Below are 20770 nucleotides of genomic sequence, written 5' to 3'. Positions count from 1 at the left end.
AACAAGTTATCCCCAGACCTAGTGGCTTAAACCAGCACCGTTTTATTATTATCTCGCAGAGTTCCGTGGGCCGGGGGTTTAGACCGGTAACTAAGAGCAAGGGCAGCTTCTGTCAGCCGCGGGGTTTCTGGAGATGCAGCTAGGCCTGGAGCCCTCTCTCTCTGTCCTCTGTCAGTGTGGTCTCTCTCGTGTGGCATCCTCGGGGCAAGTGCACTAGTACACGGTGGCTCGGGAGGCCCAGGCTGCAGGGCTTCTGGTGACCTGCCCTCAGCAATCCCAAATGTGCCTTTGCTCACATTCTGTGGGTCAGGCAAGTCTCAGAAAGCTGGCCGAGATCCACCGGCTGGGGAGTTAGATCCACCTTTCAGTGGGAGGGCTATCAAAGTATTTTTATCTATTTGATCTACCACAAAACCTTAATATGATGTTGTGGTTAGATACTAATGTTAGTATTCAAAGTCTCATTTGATGAGTGTAAAAAAACTCCTGAAGAAGTTAGTAAATTAAGAAAAAAAGCTAAGAAATTCTTAATTTCTTTATTTTTTAAATAGGGAACGTCTTGGTGTTTTTAAATTTAGTTTGCATCAAAGGACTAGAGGAAACATGCAGAACATTGTTAGATGAGCTAAAATAAACTCCATCTACAGCTTGACCTTTGTTAAAGTAAAAGGAGGCCAGTGTGACCTTTGTTCTCCATGGTATGTTAGAAGAGTCTCTTTTGGATTGTCCAGCCACTTGACTATTTCAGACTTTCCCCACATTGGAGAAACCTCAAGTCTATAATGGCGTTGGATTTACATGTATAAAAGTTAAATGTGAGTAATCTCTGGAATGAACGAGCTGTCCGGCCTGCCTGTGTTACGTGACGTGGATTTGCGCTAACCAGGAGCTCTTAGAGGAGGCACGCCTTAGGACAGAAAACACTTTACTCCGATGAGTTACAGAAGGGAGGAGAGCACACACATTCTAATGTTTGTGTTCCTGTGCATATTTTTTGCGGGCTTAGAATTTTAAAATTTCATTTCTTAATCCAAGCAGAGAAAAATTCTCCACTTTTCACTTGGTTCTGACACTTTCATCTACCTAGTCTTTGTAAAATGCCAATTCTGGCATGACCTCTATAGTGTGTTTTCCTGGGAATCTGAACTTAATAGAGAAAGCTGGTGTAATGCCTCTCTGTAAGATTCCATTAAACCAGTGGCTCTCAGATTTTTATGGCACCCTTCCCCGTACTCAGAGTAAAGGAAGCGTATGTGACATGTGGAAAGGGGAGACAGCAGAACAGAGAGCCATTCACTCTTGGGACCAGTAAACTTGATTCTGACCTCTGAAGCTCACGAGGCATTAGATTAAATTTTTTTTTAAAGATTTTATTTATTTGTCAGAGAGGGAGTGAGAGTGAACAGCACAAGCAGGGGGAGTGGCAGAGGGAGAAGCAGGCTCCCCGCTGAGCAAGGAGCCCGATGTGGGACTCGATCCCAGGACCCTGGGATCATGACCTGAGCTGAAGGCAGACGCTTAACCGACTGAGCCACCCAGGCGTCCCATTAGATTAAATTTTTATTAAACTGATAAAATTGTAAATTTTACACAGTTTCTAAATTTAGTCTAAATGATTTTATAGCATTGATGCACGCTGAGATGTAGGGTGGGAGAAGACTTAATTAGTAGGTATTTCATGGGTTGATGAACTTAAGTCCTTGGAAAGACACTCATACTCCATTTTTCTCCCTAGGTTATTAAACAGGAGGCCTTTTCGGCTGTTAAAATGTGTAACTTCAGACTTTAAAAATGTGACTTTGACTGTGAAGCAGACTACTTTCTCATGGTTGCTTCAATATAATATTTGTGGAGGCAGCATAATACAATTATTTTTAAAATTTTTTATTGTAAAATGTATAACATAAAATTTGCCATTTTAACACCTTTGTGAGTGTACAATTCAGTAGCATTCACATTCTTTTTTTTTTTAAACAGTTTTTTTTTTTTTAAAGATTTTATTTATTTATCTGACAGAGAGAGAGAGACAGGAGAGAGGGAACACAAGTAGGGGGAGTGGGAGAGGGAGAAGCAGGCTTCCCGCTGAGCGGGGAGCCCGATGCGGGGCTCAATCCCAGGACCTTGGGATCATGACCTGAGCCGAAGGCAGCCGCTTAACTGACTGAGCCACCCAGGCACCCCTAGCATTCACATTCTTGTGCAACCATCACCACCATCCATTTCCAGAACTTTTCTTTTATCCCAAACTGAACCTCTCTATCCATTAAGCAGATACTCCTATCCCCCCACCCCCGGCACCGGTAACCACTCTTCCACTTTCTGTCTCTATGACGGAGACCGTTCTAGTACCTCATGTAAGTGGACTTGTACATTCTTTGTTCTTTTGTGCCAGGTATTTCACTTAGCACGATGTCCTCAGGACTCATCCATGTTGTAATATGTATTCAAGTTTTATTCCTTTTGTAGGCTGAATAATACTCAGTTGTGTATATATGCCACATCTTGTTTATCTGTTCACCCAACAGTGGACATTTGAGCTTCCTTCCACCTTTTGGCTATTGGGAGTGACGCTGCTGTGAAAAAATTATTTGTTCAAGTCCCTCCTTTTGCTCAAGTCCCTAGCTTCTCCACCTACGAGTGGAATTGCGGGACCACGTGGTAACTCTGTTTAAGTATTTGAGGAACTGGTTCGCTGTCTTCCGCAGTGGCTGCACTATTTTCCTTCCTACCGGGTAATGCACAAGGGTTCCGGTTTCTCCACATCCTCACCAATAGCTGTGCTCTGTGTTTTTGGAGAATAGCCATCTTAATGGGTGCGAGGCTGTATCTCATTGTGATTTTGATGGGCATTTCCCTGATGAAAACTATTTGTGGGTTTTTTTGCATATTTTGCATTTGTATTCAAAGGTGTTATTTTTAATTTATGAATCATGAATGAGCAGTGTAGAAAAATACTCTATAAAAATGGTTGACATATTCAGCTAAACTTCTTCCAGTTAACACAAGTATTTGAGAGGATTACAGTGCTTTATTTACATTGATTTTTGAAATACTTATAGCAGTGTTAGGCCAATGCTGTTTTATGACTTTGTGGTAAATGATTATAAGGTCTGGATTAGGATACAGGTAAATTTGTTGTTGCTAGAAGAATTCTCATGGTCTACCTTTTTTAAATCATTAATATTGAAAGTTGGTGAATGCCATCATGCTAAATGTTTTGGAAGTTGGATGTTGTTGAAGAGATCTGTGCTGTCCTTCTCATTAAGTGGTTCTGTGTAGACAGATGCTTATTTCCTTGGGTTTCTACAGGAAGACAAGCTATATATAAGGCTGAAGCTTAGCTCCCAGGAGTCTCTGATGTGATGCTTTATTCCCAGAAATGGAGCTGTCAACGCGCAGCCCAAACCTATTGTCAGGCCAGCATGCATGATTGGACAGTAGAACAAAATATTTTAAATTAGGATTCTTGGAAAGTGTTGGGTTTTCTGTTTGTTTCATTTCTAAATTGACACAATTTTAAAAAATTAATGTATATTATTTATTGCACATTGGTCAAATTGTAATTGTTGAAACTGGGGTGGTTTGTTCTGAGTAGTATTTTGAGATTCTGAACATGAAGGAGTAAGGTGTGTGTTGTGATAAACAGCAGTTCTAAGGCTGTTTTATTTTTTTGGCTTAATCAGTGTGTTGTTGGAACCGTATATACACGGCACTGCTTCAGTTCTAGAGAGCTGTGTGTGAGATAAGCAGGCCCTTCCTGACTCCAGGCAGCAGTTCTCCTAGGAGTAAAACTTCTTCCACTTTACTGAGGATAGTGATTGGCTGAGCAAACTCAGATTTAGAGCACTCAGTTGCTATTAGGTGGTTTAGCATGACTAATGGTAAACCCGCTGTCCATACTCATTCTTGTTCAGAAAGATTTGGCAGATATTGATGATAACCTTTTGTAAAACTTTTTCCTACCAAAGCATCTTGTTAGACCATCACTACAATCAAGTAGTGAATAAAAATTACAGTAATTAATGTAAAAAATAAAATTCCCATATATGTAGGGGGTTAGCTATCCTCTTTTATCTGTGTTCCTTTGATTCTGGTTCACTTTGGTTCAAATTGACATCACTGGGAATTCTGAGTAATAATGTGCTGCATGTCCCAAGAATACTGGGACAGTAAATAATTGATAGAATATTACTGTGAAGTGAAGATAAATATTGATATCAATAAATATTGATTCCTTTTTCTTAGTGGTGAATGCCAGTTTGTGCCTTTCTGCCCTTAACGTGTAATCACCTATTTGATCTCTAAAAATTGCTGTTAAAGTGGTCACTGTTAAAAGTGTAAGATTTTAATCTGGTTTATTTCTGTGGAGTTGACTCTTCTTGGTCTGTGGAGTAGATTAACATGTGCCCCTCTTTCTCATCTAGAATGATTCTGCTCATGGTGATTACATGCAAAGTAATGAGGCCAGTTTACTAGAACAAGCCCCAATACCTCATGATGGACTTCCTGTGGCACCTCATAGAACCCAGCGAGAAGGTATGTTTGTTTTTTGTAAACTTACAGGAGAAGGTTGCAGAGTGCTATTTACCTTGGTTAACTCTAATTCTTCTCTTTTTTGGAGTAGAGAAATCCTACAGGTCCTAGGTTTGGCTCAGGCACCAGTCCCCCACTTTCTCGAGTCTTCATCTGGGCTCCTGCTTTGCAACACTTGGCCCATCCTGGCTTGTGCTTACTTGGTTCTGCCTTGCGGTTGGTTGTCTTAAATTTAGTTGGATACTGTCAGAGGGCAAAAACCTTAACATTTTCCCGAAGTATTTGGCGTAGAGTGCTTTATCTGGAGAATGTGCTCAGCATTTCCTGAAAAAAGAAATTTTACGGAAGTTCACTGTAAGAAAGTGAAGAAATTTCTTACAAGCCCATGCTTCCTGCAGTAATACAGATTTCAAGAGGGCTGGGATGGGGGAATTGAAAGGACATTTTCATCTGAAAAGAAAGGAGTTCAGATATTCACTTCTCTCCATATTCGGGGAGTCCATTAACCTGAGAGGAAAATTGAAATGGAAAATGTAGATGCCCCCCGGGGAAAGTGTGGGCAGTAAGCATCACACTCCGTTATGGCAGCTTTGAATCAACATCATTTTGCCTCCTTTCAGTCCCAACAATAGTCCTTTTTGTGTAATACATTTTTCCTCACAGAGGAAAAATAGGTATGCATGTTTAATGTTTCAAATAAAGTCTACATAATTACCTATTCCATCCTATTCAATGAAACTGCTTGAGTCATAGCCTCCTTCAACCACACTCACTACACATGCGAGTGACCTGAAGCAGAGTTTGCTTTTACAATGAAGGTCCTTTTTTTTTCCCTTTTTAATAAAAAATTATTTTAGAAAAACAAAAAACTACATCAAAGTGCTAACACCCGCAAGATGGTACTATAGATGATTTTTCTCATGTTCTTTATTATTAAACAAATGCATGTGATCTCTGCTGCTTAGTTTTAATTTGTGAGGGCTGCAGCGTCTCCCTTACCCCGGCCATCCCTCACCGTATTCTTTTGTCTTGCTCATCTTGATTCTGAGAGATCATGGCAGGTAGAACGTAAAATCAAGGCTGAAGACACAGCCATATTCCCTTACTGCAGAATGCCCTAGTGGTCCCCTGCCCTTAGCCCACTGATTCACAGAAGTAGAGCTGCTTTGTATTTTCTGAACATAGATTAGGTCAGATGGTTTTGATTAAATAGCATCATCCTTTATCATAATTTAATAGAAAAGGTTTTGAAGATGGCAGACCCTCCCTGCCCCGCTTTGGCCTTGGTTGTACTGCAGCAGTTTTGAGGAGTTCAGGCTTCCAGCCTGGCTTTGGAGATTTTCTTTTGTTTCCATCCTCAGCATTTCTCACCCATTGAGGGGACATGATCCTAGAAGCGGGCCACCAGACACCATATATTTGGAAAGTTGGCACAAAATACTGGTAGCAGTATCTCCTTAGTCTGTTAGGAATGTTTGCTTTCCAGCAAATTTCTGTATCTTACGTTTCCTGCTTTCTCATTGCTCACCATCCGTGATCTAGAACAATCTTAATTCCCCTGTCTACTTCTATTACTTTGTGTATTCTCCTTCATCTATTTTAACTTCTTTCCCTCCAAGTAAATCCTTTCCTTTTCTTCACCATCTCCCAGACCCGAGCCTGTGGAGTCCCTCTCCTGACTCCCCTGTGACCTTTGTCATGTTCATGACTACCAGTCTCATTATTGCTTACACGCTGTTTCTTCTGTTTGAGCAAGTTTCTCTTGCCTTTTTTTTTTTTTTTCCCTCAAGTCCCTATATTATGGTTAGTAGACTGGCTCTTCTCAATTTGTAAAGATATTTACTTCCTGAAAGATGATATTTTTATTGAAGGATGTGTTAAATGAGTAGTTCAGGAGTTTGTGCATTTGTTTACTTCATTAACAAGCTGACATCTTACCTGGGTCAGTTCAGAATTACTCATGTAACTTATGACCACTGTTTTATCTGTGTAATAGATTTGTGAAAATTTTTGTCATAGTGAACCTTCATAGTGAAGTTCATTCATAACGTTAAGTTTGTAATACCATTATATGATATTAAGGGTCGTGTTGAGAACAACAATTTATAAATTCCCAATTGGAAAGAAATTTTTATCAGTTTTATATACTTTTGAAAGTTTTTTTTTCAGTTTAAACAAAAACTTAGATATTTTCTAGTTTATACCTACTATGCATAAAAACTTGAATAAAGTGCTGTATGTGGTAATTGGAATAATGGTTTTGAAGATGATCCTCTAGAAAAATAATCTTTACTGTAGGTGTATTTTATTTATTTATTGGTGCTTAACAGGATGTTTGGAACTACTGAGTACTTGGCATGCTGAATGGATACAGAAAAAAATTCACGGATGAACGGCACATTGCTATGCTTCTACACTTTTTGGTTTTATTTCATGATTTAAGGCCAGTAGTAAAGATGAAGCTAAATAGCTTAATCGTTTTGTATTTGTCAGATTGGGTCACTGAAACCTGCATTTAGTCTCTGTAGAACAAGTCTGCGTGTTTTCTTTCTTTCAGCCGTGCACATTGAGAAGATAATGTTGAAAGGAGTCCAGAGAAAAAGGGCTGACAAATACTGGGAGTACACCTTCAAAGTAAGCCCCTCTGCCCCCAACAGATGTCTCATGTACCGTGGTAAATGACTTTTTGGGAAAAATGAAAATTGATCTTTGGAAAAAACTTACAGCAGGTTTGCTAATTTAAGAAAAAGCTGTACGTAGACATACGTTTGTCCTAATTAAGGGACTGTCCTGTTTTCAGTATGTGCTGCATGGTTTGCCAAGGTTTTAACTGTATCACATTAAAGTTACTCTGATGATTTTATAAAAAAAAAAAAGTAAGAGCCTTCGATTTGAGGTGTAAGATGTATCTTTTAAAGTAAAAGTAAACATTTTCACTAGTATTTTTTTAAATCAAGATCACGGGCATTGTCTTTTCCTGGCATGGTTTCCCTGATATCTTTCTCCTCCTCTTCTTTGTCCACAAAGGCTATTGGCCTTTGTTCCTTTGTCTTCCTCTCTCTGATTGCTTTCCTGTCACTCTGTCCTCAGACAGCTAACTAACCGTAGAGTCCAGCTTTGTCATTCCCCATGTCTCCTTTTTGCCTGTTGACTGTCATGCGGATTCCTTGTCCATGTCTTCCTTACTCCTCCCTGCTTGGGCTTCACTGTCTAGCCCTTTCTCCTAAGGTTGGACTGAGCGCCTTGAAGCCAAACGGACCGACGCCACGTGTCTGTGCTCCCTCACTTCAGTTCTTCCCCAAAGGTATTGCTTGCCAAACTTCAGCTCTGCCTTTCTCATGAAGTCATTACTGATCCTCCAGCAGAATGTGTTTCCATTCATTCATGGTATCCTCCCATCACCAGTTTCACAGAGTCTTCTATTTAGGTGACATGTTTTTCCTCTCCAGTAGGTTATTAGCTCATGGAGAGCAGGACTCTTCATCCTCTGTCATCCCACCATATCCAACTTGCTTAGTACATTTGTTGAATGAATTTCAGAACTTTGGCTTCTGCTCTGTGGGGGAAGTAGCCTCAGTTTGCAAATTTTAAGTCCTTATCTCCACATATTTCACTGAACATTTTGGTAACCCATGGCACAAGCCACTGTGCTCTCTTCATGCAGTTACACGAGTTCTCCTTTTGTTGCTGGAGCTCTTAGCTTGTTCCTTCCTCCAAGCCTTTGTCATCCCCAGCTCTGGAACAATCTTCCCCAGGCCATGGCACAGCTCACATCCCTTCAACTCCTAGGCTGGCTCAGATGCTCCCTCCTGTGAGGTCTTTCTCGGCACCCTTCTGATGTGCTATCCTGCTCCTGCACCACGCCCTGTTCATTTTCTCTGGAGCCCGGATCCCTGAGGGGAACTCTTAACTATTCATTTGTGGTCATCTCTCTCATGCACCAGACCCTGAACCTCAGCCAGCAGAGACTTTGGCTGTCTTGTCCACTCCTGTGTCCCTTTCACTGAGAACAGTGTCTGACCCAAGTTAGCTGCTCAGCGAACATTCGAATAATTAAAAATCATTTAAAAGATGTGCCAGTTAATAAGGATATTTGCTTTGAGGATTGGTAGATACAATTTCATACCTATTTTGAACTATCTGATTAATAACGGTATGACTAGCTGATAAGACTTAGGTATTTGCCTAGTGCAAGTTTTACTTGGCTCAAATAATTGTAAAGTAGAGATTATTAGCTGGCCGCCATCAAGTCCACTGAATTAAAAGCGTCCAAGAGGTAAAGTGGCACAACAGATTTCAGTCTGGCTCTTTTGCTTACTTAGGGTCAGATCTAAGTAAGTTACTCTTAGAGTTTTAGTTTCTCCATCTGAAAATGGAGGTCATCATACCTGCCCCATCTACCATAATAGAATTTTAAAGAATTGAGATAAAGATGAAATCTCTTCATAAGCCATAAATCCCATAAAAATACAATGTAGTACTATCAAAGAGGGGCAGTAAACTCTAGTTATTTCTCTGAAGAATTTATATTTAATAAGTTCCAGGAGATAGAATTTTTATCTTTCTTGGTATATAGATCTATACCGTGAAAAGTGTCATTTTAGAGTCCTACAACTTTTCCTTTCTGAAAAATTACAAAAATGTAGTCTTATTGTAAAAGACAACTTTCTAACAAAACCATGCAATTTGAAAGGAATTATTAAAAAGTTTTTTGAGTAGACTATGTCAATGTACCGTTAACTTTAACGATTTTGAAGAAATTACGACAATGCCAGGTTAACTTTATATTTCTAATTGTTAATCTTAATAAAATTTAAGTAAGGCCCTTTGTTTTACACATGGCTTTTTTTCAGCCGGTTTCCGCCTAAGAAATAACCATACAATATGTGTGTTTTTTTTAAATTAGGTAAACTGGTCTGATCTTTCAGTCACAACAGTAACAAAAACCCACCAAGAACTACAGGAATTTCTACTGAAGGTAAAAGTATAGATTTTGTTGTTAAAATGATTTTTACGTAATATATAGAATCCAGAAACCTCAATATCAAAACAGACACCAGGAAGATGTAACCACATATGTAGAGGTTGACTTAGAATTCTCCATGAACATTATCTGTAGAAAATGTCATGTTATTCTAAACCGAACTTTTCTTATGTGACCAATACAAGGAAATGAAGGGTTTTCCACATGAAAAAAAAAAAATGGAACCTTATTCCTAGTTCCTTGCCGAGGTATATATTAATGGTGGCTGTTTGCAAGGGTACTTCCTGTGAAAGGGTGCGTCTGCACGATGAGAGGAGGCTCGTTAGCCTTGTTGTGTTCTGAGACCTAACAGCTCTTCAGCTCCCTCTGTGGACTTCCTTAAATCCATGTCGATTGGTTCCTTCTTCGAGTTCCGGCTTCCCCCTTCCCTCCCCCCAGTGATAGACTCTCCAGAGTATTGAGAATGAGGGATAATGGGAACATCTTACACAGACTTGCAGAGGTAAAAGGTATCTTAGATCAATTTGGTCAAACTCTTGCCTGTTTCTTTAACACTAATTCTATTTTATTGAAGCGTGTATGGGTAGAGCTAAATATTAAAAGAAGGAAATGGGTTTAAATGGTTAACCAGTACCTTACTATTTCTCAATAAGCCAATATATTTTAAAATGTATTGCTAATAAGGAGATAGAAAGTCCAGAAGCAGGAAACATTCCCACTCCATTACTAACTTTTGGATGAAGATGGATGTAGTTATTGAACCTATGACATCAGAAATTTTCAGGACTGTGCTAGTTTCTAAGTTGTGTGCTTGTCACCATAAATTTATTCTTTCAGATCATGTGGGTCTCCATTCTGAAAGCTAAAAGACACTCTTTGTCGCCAGCTTGCAGAGCTTTGAGCAGCATGGCAGGTGCTGGCTCTAAGGAGGACATAGTGTGATGTGTTATCACAGTGTTAGTCCGCTAATAGGGATAACTAATACCCAGGGACAACTTGAATATTTTCCTGCAGCTTATTTTAACCAACTGAGCCACCCAGGTGCCCATCCTGCAGCTTATTTTAAACTGGGCCCTCCTGGTTAAGGCTGGAGAGCTCCTTCTGCCACTTCAAGATGGTGACCTAACTGCATGCAGAGATGGGGGGGTCGTTAATTTCCAGTTGCCAAAGGTCCTACGCATATGACCTGTCCGCAGTCGACAGCATGGTGAGGAAGGAGAGAGTGGTGGAAGGACTGGATGCATGAGCACTGTCCTCCAGAGAAGAGGGCCGTTAGCTCCCCGGAGAAACTAGCGCCTGGCTAACAGTCTGCCTGTTGAAGAAACTAGGAAGGGCTGTCCCGCACCACCGCCAGCCCTGCACTTTTAAAATCTCTTCTATTTATAGCTGACTTCTCTGTCTGAGGAGAATAAATTCATCAAAGTTTAAGGGCAAGTAGTCATGAACCGCTGTCCTACAGGTCAGAGAGCAACATGCTTCGTTTCTTTTTCTTGCCTTACCCTTTCCGCAATGGAGTTCTAGTGCTGGAGGGTAGGTTGCAGGGAGATAGAGCTGAGGCTGAAATATCTTGCGGTATGGCGTCAGTACGGTGGGGTCTGGTGCTGCTACGTGGCAAGGCCAGTTCCCTGATGCATTAGGGTAGGGGTGCTGCCGGGAGACTTCCAACAGGAGAGCACATGGCTGACCTCCAGCCTCGGGCCTGGCACCAGGCGGTCTCTCCTGTCGGGTTTCCCTAAGCTTCAGTTGGTCTTTCGTCTTGACAGATTTCTTTCTTTCTTTTTTTTTTTTGCAATCGTACAATTTTTCTGAAAGCTTAAGTGCTTTAAAAAAATACCGCCCCCTATAATTAAGTCACTCTTCAGAATCCTGGTAGTTAATGATCCCCCTAGTTAGTCAACTTTTGAATACAGAATTTTTCTAAAGTGGGACAGATGCCTTATCAAGTTATATGAAATAATTGGCAACATTGTATGCTTCCAGAAAGTACTTGCCTATTCTAAAACATCCTTTCAAGTTTACCATATATCTTTTCTCCTTTTTACCTCCCTTCTAAAATCATCTACAAAAGTTAAGAGCAACAGTGTCCTTTTGACAGCCTGTACATACTACCAGCCTTTAACTTTTGTAGATGCTGTTTAACTGCACTTTCACTGTTTGCTGTAATGTGGAAGAGTGAGTTTGAGGTCAGTGCTTTCAAATCCTTTTTTCCCCGTGTGAATGGCAGCTTCCGTCCTCGCATCCAGGCCCCCTTCCCCTGCTAATGCTGCTTAGAAGCTGCATCTGACACCTGTTTCTCACCGCGAGACTGGAAGCTCCACGGAGGCAGGGTTTTTGTTTCTTCTCTCACTGCTGTATCCCCAGCGCCTAACGCAGTAGCTTGGACAGGGTTGGGCTTTGAATATTTGTTGATTGAAGGAATGAGGGATGACTGAGGAGAGTTAGAAAAACTAAATTGTAATGATGGTTCTCCCCTAGGCCTCAATGTTTTAATTTTTTCTTTTTAAGATTTTATTTGAGAGAGAGAGAGACAGAGATAGTGACAGATAGCGAGAGAGAGCATGAGCAGGGAGGAGAAGGAGAAGCAGACTCCCTGCTGAGCAGGGAGCCCCATGCGGGGCTCCATCCCAGGACCCCTGGATCATGACCTGAACTGAAGGCAGACGTTTAACTGACTGAGCCACCCAGGCGCCCCAGGCCTCAAAGTTTTTAAAGAGAAGCTTGTACTAGCGAGGAGAAATGCCTCCCAGCGCTCTGGGCTGGTGCAGGGCTGAGCTGGGGCCCGGAGGTGGGGGGCTGGGTCCTGGAACGAAGACCAAGAGGTGAGGAAATTCAGAAGTGACTAGAATAGAAGAGACATGATTTAAAGCTGTATTTTTAGCAAATGTGCCTTCCTCTAGGGCTGGAAATAGTCCTTGGAAATTGAAGATAAAAACCACTTGAAAATAAAGCATTTTGCAAATACTGATGACTGCACATCCGCACTCTGCCCAGTCACGTGAACAGTCACTGACTGGGTGACAATGTACGTGCTCATGCCTTCCGGTGCTTAGAAGAGCCATCAGTGATTCCATAGTGGAAACAGACTTCTCCATTGAAGCTGGTTTTCTTTGGCTGTGTACAGATGTTCAGGAAATACCTTGTGTAAAATGGGTAATATGAAATATGCCTAGTGTCCTTAATCTGTATTAAAATAATAAATATTGAAATAGTCATTTCTTTGTTTGGGAAATGTGTAGATTCAGGAGCTGTTTCTTCCTGTTAGTGATCAGAGGACATGCTCTTCACAGCGGGCGCGTGGAGTGCGAGCAGGGCCTTCAGCCTTACCAGGTTATAAAAGAACCAGGAAGAACTTCATTCTGACAAACCATCTTGATTCCATAGTCTCACTGCCTGAAATTAGTAATACTTTATGCTGTCTTTGTTAAATTTTCCGTTTCTGAATCGTTGACTCAAAATGCGTATTTGCTAAAAGCATACTTGCTTTGGATTCTCCGGTTAGAGATCGGTATGTAAACGGACAGTTTGTGTAGATTGTTCTATTCCTGCAGCTCCTTAGATACTGTGTTAATGGTTCTACTCTTAATTTTAGTGAAAGTGCCAGTAATTCAGGAGTTCATTGCAAAGACTAGTTATCAGAAGTCAAATTTAAAACTTCGAATGCTTGAAAGACCTGGGAAGTTAATTTTATAAATGATTGATTTATTAGGAATTTTTTTTTTTTAAGATTTTATTTATTTGACAGAGTGAGACACAGTGAGAGAGGGAACACAGCAGGGGGAGTGGCAGAGCAAGCAGGTTTCTTGCTGAGCAGGGAGCCCGATGTGGGGCTCGATCCCAGGACCTTGGGATCATGACCTGAGCCGAAGGCAGACACTTAATGACTGAGCCACCCAGGCACCCCTGATTTATTAGGAATTTTAAAAAGTAAGCTTAGTTACAGTTAAGCGACTGCCTTCGGCTCAGGTCATGATCCTGGAGTCCCGGGATCGAGTCCCGCATCGGGCTCCCTGCTCGGCGGGGGGTCTGCTTCTCCCTCTGACCCTCTCCCCTCTCGTGCTCTCTGTCTCTCATTCTCTCTCTCAAATAAATAAATAAAATCTTAAAAAAAAAAAAAAGTAAGCTTAGTTAATAAACAAAACGACTTAAAATTTTGTTTTTCAAGAAAACCTTTCTTGGCCAAGTGATTTTTTTTTTTTTTTTTTGGTGGTTTCTGGTACATCGCTCTGAGGGCACCACCATCATGTGGAGGGAAAGGTTATTCACCCTCCAATTAGTGCTTTTTATGTGAGCAAGATGAGAGTTTTCACCCTGTCTTTCACACCCAGTTCTTTATTTGGTGCGTCGCACTGGTAGTCTGACATTGCCTGAGATTCAGCTGTGAAACGAGGCACAAAGGTGATGACTCTAAAGGGAGGGATAACACTTCTCAGAATACTACTTGAGGATTAAAATAATCATAGCTACGCTATGCAAAACGTTATTCCATTTAGCTTCAGTGTGGATGTGACTTTCATGTGGCACGTGGCATGTGGCAAGTAGAACGGGAGTGGTGTGCAGGCGTGTCCCAGAAGCGTGCTGGATGCCACTGGGTCGTTCTGCACCATCACAGAGTCCTGAGGTGTGCCCAGAAGGCAGAAGACTGTCCTAGTAGAAAAATCGATGCTGCTTCCATACGGGGCCTGTGTCATGAAGATTTAGAGAAGGAACTGCTTTGGGACGATGACTGAGCAAGAGACATTTATCTTCCTTTTATGCCTCTGGTTTGTAACCTCCTTAGCAGTAAGTGAAAAACTTAACATTGGCCTTGCTGTTTTCCTTTTCTAGCTCCCAAAGGAAGTGTCTTCAGAGACTTTTGACAAGACCATCTTAAGAGCCCTGAATCAGGGTTCATTGAAAAGGGAAGAACGGCGACATCCTGACCTAGAGCCCATCCTAAGGTAACAATTCAATGACACTGTCACAGCGGGGTCACAGACAAGATCATGGGCAGCGGAAGACTTAGAGTGGAGTTCAAGGGAGATCACAGAGAGATTTTTCTGCGGAGTACTTTTTTTTTATCCATACGTTATTTGGGTCTAGGCTCACACTAGGAAACCTCAAACTAATTACTTTGATCATTGGACTCTTTGGCCCTCTGATATCATAAATAATTGCTTCTAAACTATGCCAACATTCAGTGAACCTCCTGTTTTCTCCATAAAATATTTATTGAAAGAGTTCCTTGTTCAAGAGCTCAACTTTAGAGATGTTTTCTGTTTTAAGTTGTCAAGTAAGAAGATTAGGCTAATAGGTTGGAAAGTAAAAGGAAATGAATGCTGCTGAAGACCTGCTCTTCTGTAGGTGGTGAAGTTACGGTGGTGACTGCTTGGGCATGGTGGGTCAGTTCCCAGAGCGTGCTGCCCGTGGCGTGAGGAAGAGATGAAGATATGGGCAAGTGGAGTAAGGGTGGCCCAGGGGCCCTGTGTGGGCAGGGTGGGTGTGGATGTGGGTAAATAGACTCCTTTCATGATGGGAAGTTGAGGAATCTCTTGCCTAATGGCTCATATTTTTTCCTAAAGTAAGAGTTTGCTTAACAGTGGCTACACTGAGCGTGGGGGACCAAATGTTTGAGAGCAGAAGGGACTTACAGTGGTTGTGTGGGGATGTGGAGTACATCCTGGCCAGGGTGTGGAGTCCATTTGAGATTGAATATCAGTAAATGATAGTGATAATGGTCTGTCCTGCTGTGTGGATTTTTTAAAAAAATCTTTCCAGCATTTCAGGTTCAAGTGTTAGGAAAGCAGATTTTTGGATAAGGACTTCCTTGGATGTGACGAAAGAACACTGGGGCAAAGGAATTTAGGGAAGAGCGTGCAGTGTTTAAAAACGGACAGATTCCCAGAGTGAGGCTAGGTGAGTCAGACGGGAGCGTGAGCCGCAGTTGAAGAATTAGGCGTCATGGGAGTAAGCAAGTCATGAAGCAGATCAGAGTGTGAAATATCTGGATTAGGGAGTTCGGAGGTGGAGCCATTCGTTGTGATTGTCAGAAGTTTGGGGTATGGTTTCGGTAATTGTTTAATTGTTCCACTCACCCCTCTATGAGGGCTTTCCTTTAGGAGAGAGAAATTAAGGTGGTAATGGCCAAGGAGACAAGTGCTGTTTTACTGGAAATGTGCAGTTATTAATAAGTAAACTCAGGAAGAGCAGTGTTGGAACATAGATGCCCTAGAGTACCCGGGCTTGAGTGGGACTTCCTGTCTGCCCTTCCAACCTGAGCCGGCCCCATTTGTGGAGTAGCCTTGCTGAGGCAGAGAGCAGGCAGAGAAGGGTGTCAGTTGGCATCGTGGACCCCCCCCCTCGGCCGGTGGGGAGCCAGCGTTCTCAGGATGGGGCGGGGCTGGGAAGATGGGGTGAATGTTTGCTCCTCGATAGAGAGAAGCAGAAATCTGGGAAGGAGGGTGTGTTCATTGAGTGACAAGATCCAGGATAGAGCAGAGATGGAGGAAATCACTGGGGAAAAGGCAGCCAAGCAAAGATCCCAGTGTTGGCTGGTCACCCGTGTGGAGTTTGAAGTCCCCTGAAGACCAGGAGTGGAGCAGACAGTGAGGCAGGGGCCAAACTGAGTACGAATGTGGAAGCGTGACCCGGTGGCAGGTGTGTGACTAAAACCAGAGGGCAGAGTGCCTGGAAGGCAGCTTCACGGGAGTGCTCCCACCCTTGCAGCCCTCCACCCAAACAGGCTTGCAGGGTTTTAGTCCAAGTAAGGGGGTGCAGATCTGTTCATTGCAGAGCCTGGCAAATATTGGGGCCTCTTAGAGACAGTGGTCACCGAGTATTCCAGGGATGAGACTGGTGAGGTTGGGTGATGATGGTGAGGGAGAGTTGGTTGAATTCCTGGGTCCCCTGTGCTACTCAGAAGTCAGTGGGCTTATGCATCCTTGGGGATCTTGTTAAGGTGCAGGTTCTTACTCCATGGCACCGGAGTGGACACAGTCCTGCGATTCAGTAGGCTGTAGGAGATGCTCATGGTCCATGGAGCACACATTGAGTAGCAGGCCTTAGAGGTGGGTGAGCACTGAGACCGCTGCCTCTGGAGTGGCTCAGGAGGGAGCTTCTAGCTGTGATCCTGGGGGGTGGAAGGGTGTCTGGAGCATGAACCTGGTGGTCGGCACTGGAGGACATAGTGAGGATGCCAGCCAGCAGCCTCTGGGGTGTGGTGAGCGGCAGAGTGTGCGTCTCGAGGCCATCTCCTGGAGGAAGTCAGTGTGTGCTCTCACCCTGTCAGCGCTGGCTTCAGGGCGTGCTTTGTTCCCAGCCCGGTGATGCTGGCTGCAGGCCTCCGATTCCAGCCAAGGTCTTTACCTTGCCTGAGGTCGTGTGGCTGACCGGTAGTGGACTCAAGGGTCTATTGCATACTGCTCCAATTAGAGGGATAAAATGTAATAAAATCTTATTCAGTATGTTTGTATACAAAGTGCTCCATGTAAGAGTTGCTCAATTTATTTAGGTAGTTTGGGGCTTTCTTGATAAATCTGACAGATGTTCAATATAGAACATTTGGAAAATACGGAAGAGTAATGAAAAGATGACAGTTACTCAAAGAACTACTTTTGACATTTTAATTCTTCCTTTCAGTTTTTTGTTTTGCCTGTAATATTAGATAGGCAGTTTTATATTCTATTTTCCTTCTCAAATTATAGGCATTTTATATTTAATTCTTCAAGATCATTTTGAATGACTACAGAATATATCCCATCTGGCTGTGTAATCCTTTGACTCTTTGTTTTGGGGAAGAAAGACAATTTTCTGGGCTTCCCCCCACCCCCTAAAAAATACAGCTTTGACCATTTTTGTACCTAAAAAATTTTCCAGATTTATGAGTTACTACTGAGGAGAGATTCTTTGAAATTGATTTACTGATTTATGATCCTCTTTTTGTATCCCCGATAATACATATATTATTATTTTTCTTATGGAAAAGTTATGTAAATAGTATATACTATTAGTGTTTGAATTTACTTGTTTATTGGCTAGCTTTGAGTGTCATTTAAAAAACTATATCCTTATTTGATAGGAGAATAATTATCTCACTGGCTTAATGCTCATTTCCTTTGTTCATGAAATTCAGTATCTTTCTGTAAGTTTAGCCATTTGTATATTTTGTAAGATCATCTGTCCTTTACCAGTGTATCCTTGTGGGTTTTAGTGTTTTTAGATTTTTAACAACTTACCTTTAGTAATACAATATTTCTCAGTGATGATTTTTTAGATGAAGATTAAAATGCTATGTTAGGTCTATATGTCTTTGTTTCTGTGTTTCGGTTTATCTCTTCATGAATACAAAGTCATTCCCAGATTGTTTGTTAAATGTTAGGTACATCTCTGTAGCCATATGGGGGAAAAGTTAGGCTAGAACCGTATGTCATTCCTTACATCAAAATTAACTCTAGCTGGCTCAGAGATTTAAATGTAAGAAAGAAAACATGAAATTTATAGTATGTGTATGAAAGATTTTTCAGAGTATCACACAATATCTAGAAACCATTAAAAGTGGAAATTCAAATACTCAGAAATCAAATTTCTGCCTGATGTAAAGAAGAAAATATAAACAAAGAGAAGACAAACCTCAAATTCAAGAAAAAATACTTGTAATAATTTCTTTCTCGTTCAAAAAAACCTCCTAAAAGTCAGTAAGTAATAAAAATGAATAGTCCAAAGTAGGGAGAAAAATGGGAGCATATATGAACAAATAGCACAGAGAAACTGAATTTCAGGTGTCATTTTAACATATGCAAAGCTGCTCATAATCAGAAATACAAATTAAAAACTTGAGTTTTATTTTGTTTAGGAGGCCACTGTATTTTTCTAATTTTAAATTTAAAATTTTTTTTAATTTAGTGTTTTTTAAAGGTCTATTTCTTTTGGGTGGGGAGGGGCAGAGGGAGAGGGAGAGAATCTTAAGCAGGCCCGAGATCATGACCTGAGCCAAAATCAAATTGGATACTTAACTGAGTGAGCCACCCAGGCACCCCTAAATTTAGTTTTAATTGAAGTATAGCTGTCATACAATATTGTGTTAGTTTCAGGTATGTAACATAGCGATCTGACAATTATGTAGCATACGATAACGCTCACGACAACATGTGTAGTCACCATCTGTCACTACACAAAGTTATTACAGTATTATTGACTATAGTCCCTGTGCTGTGCTTTTCATTCCATGACTTATTTATTTTATAACTGGAAGTTTGTACCTCTTAATTGCCTTCACCTATTTCACCCATCCCGCTACCCCCTTCCCTTGGCAACCACCGGTTTTCGGTATTTGAACGTGTTTCTGTTGGTTTGTTCGTTTGTTTTTCAGATTCCACATATAAGTGAAATCATACGGTATTTGTCTTTCTCTTTCTGGCTTATTTCACTTAATGTAATACCCTATAGGTCCATCTATGTTGTCCCAAATGGCAAGATTTCATTTTTTTTTTAATGGCTGAGTAATATTCCTTGGTGTATACCACATCTTCTTTATGTGTAAAGAATCTTTCTGAAAACCACAGTAGTAAAGAGGCTTATGTCCAGGGAAGAAGAGGGCCTCTGGGAGTAGGAATGAGACTGGCTGTTCACTTGGTAACTTCTGAGTTTGGGCCATATATATTCTTCACTTATTTAAAAGAGCTTGAAGCTATCCCTCTTTTGAAACACGATCAATTTACTTTTTGCGTACACGATAGTTTCTGTTATTTTTATTGTTCCTTTAATTGTTTTGGATTTATTTTGTTTTACCAAGTGAGGCCAGGATCTAAATTTGTTTTTCTTTCCAAACAATGAATTGATTCTTTCCTATGTGACTGATTTACTACATTCTTAGGTATATAACATGTTCCTGGATTTTTCCTCTCAACAATCTCATTCTTGTTCCAGGATCACTTCTTCATTATTAGAACTTTATAGTTTATTAGTAGCTATTAGACCTGATATTTTTCTTCCTGGTACTGTTTCTAAAATACTCCTCTGTTTTAATGTGTGTTCTCAGATATTTATTATTCAGCTTAGGTATTTTAAAACTTGATGCAGGGGCGCCTGGGTGGCTCAGTCGGTTAAGCGGCGGCCTTCAGCTCAGGTCATGATCCCAGGGTCCTGGGATCGAGTCCTGCATCGGGCTCCCTGCTCAGTGGGGAGCCTGCTTCTCCCTCTCCCTCTACCTGCTGCTCCCCGTGCTTGTGCTCGCTCTCTCTCTCTCTCTGTCAAATAAATAAATAAAATCTTTAAAAGAAAATAAAACCTGATGCATATGTGCTCCTAGGAGATGTGCTAAACTATGGTTCAAGTCTTAGTAATACCAGTACCTGAGTTCTTCATAGGACTGTCATTTTTAGAGTCCTCGTCAGTTCCTGTCCTCTTTTCCCCTGCCCCTCCCGAACCCATAAGTCCTCAAGCCACTCAGTGGAACAGAGCATGGCAGGCGGTGGCGGCAGTTTTGGAGGACATGCCCTAATGGACTGGGAAAGGGGCCCAAGTGGAGTGAGGAGTCCCCGGTCACGGGGCTGGTGCTGAGGGGCCTGGCACAGTGTTTGAGAGCGCACACACATGAGAGGTGGCCGGCAGGGCACTGGCGCTCAGCTGGTTTCAGGAGGGCACCTGCACAGGAGGTAGAAGGGGCAAGAGTGGGAATAGATGACTACAGGGGTTGACCTAATATAAGTATGTTAAGAATCGTGAGGACCAGGTGTCTCTCTATTGGAGAAGGCACTTACAATACAGAAAGGAAGGACCGCCCCAGTGAGCCCTGGAGTGTCTGATTGGAATTGAAGGTATGGATGCGAACCCATGATTTTTGGTACATTTACAGAAATAAATACGGTTGTGTGTGCACACACACGTTCCCTGACTCTGTTCTTTGAAAGGTTCTGGAAGCGGCCCCAGTCACCCTCAGCGGGGATGCCTGGTGTTCAGAGCTTGACTTGTAACACCATTCTCCCCTGAACAGAACTAGGGCTCCTCGGAGGAAAAACTGATTGTAGGGCTGGCGCAGCTTTCCGATGGTGCCGGAAAGCTCGGCAGTGCTCAAAGAATGGAGTGGCTTGGTCACCAGGCCACAGAAGCCGGCTTGAAGGGGCTCCTAGTGGTCAAATCTGGAGCAAATCGAACATCAAAATAAAGAAAACAGTAACGCTGAATAAAGGAGGAAACCACAAGTCCATGTTGAAATAGATAATGAATGAGCAGATTGAGCGTTTGAGGATATTTTACAGTATCACAGTCCTTTCCCACAAA

General features: G+C 41.8%; 1 protein-coding gene across 6 annotated transcripts in view; it reads left to right on the top strand.

The window, feature by feature from the left end:
• Positions 1-20770, top strand: part of ZCCHC2 (zinc finger CCHC-type containing 2) — a 60216-nt gene that overhangs the window by 10563 nt on the left and 28883 nt on the right. For all 6 annotated transcript variants that reach the window (XR_010407479.1, XR_010407478.1, XM_064578773.1 and 3 more), the window contains exons 2-5: positions 4425-4536; positions 7091-7167; positions 9440-9511; positions 14342-14454. Coding sequence is in view for 4 of the 6 variants with exons in the window: in XM_064578773.1 (XP_064434843.1) it covers positions 4425-4536; positions 7091-7167; positions 9440-9511; positions 14342-14454 (374 nt within the window). In the remaining 2 variants the exon portion in view is untranslated. The remainder of the gene's footprint in view (positions 1-4424; positions 4537-7090; positions 7168-9439; positions 9512-14341; positions 14455-20770) is intronic.

Source organism: Mirounga angustirostris, unplaced genomic scaffold, assembly GCF_029215605.1.
Source record: "Mirounga angustirostris isolate CCGP_5_RB_7025 unplaced genomic scaffold, mMirAng1.0.hap1 SCAF_14, whole genome shotgun sequence".
In the NCBI taxonomy this organism is placed as follows: domain Eukaryota; kingdom Metazoa; phylum Chordata; class Mammalia; order Carnivora; family Phocidae; genus Mirounga; species Mirounga angustirostris.
This window is presented reverse-complemented; position numbering and strand designations above follow the sequence as displayed.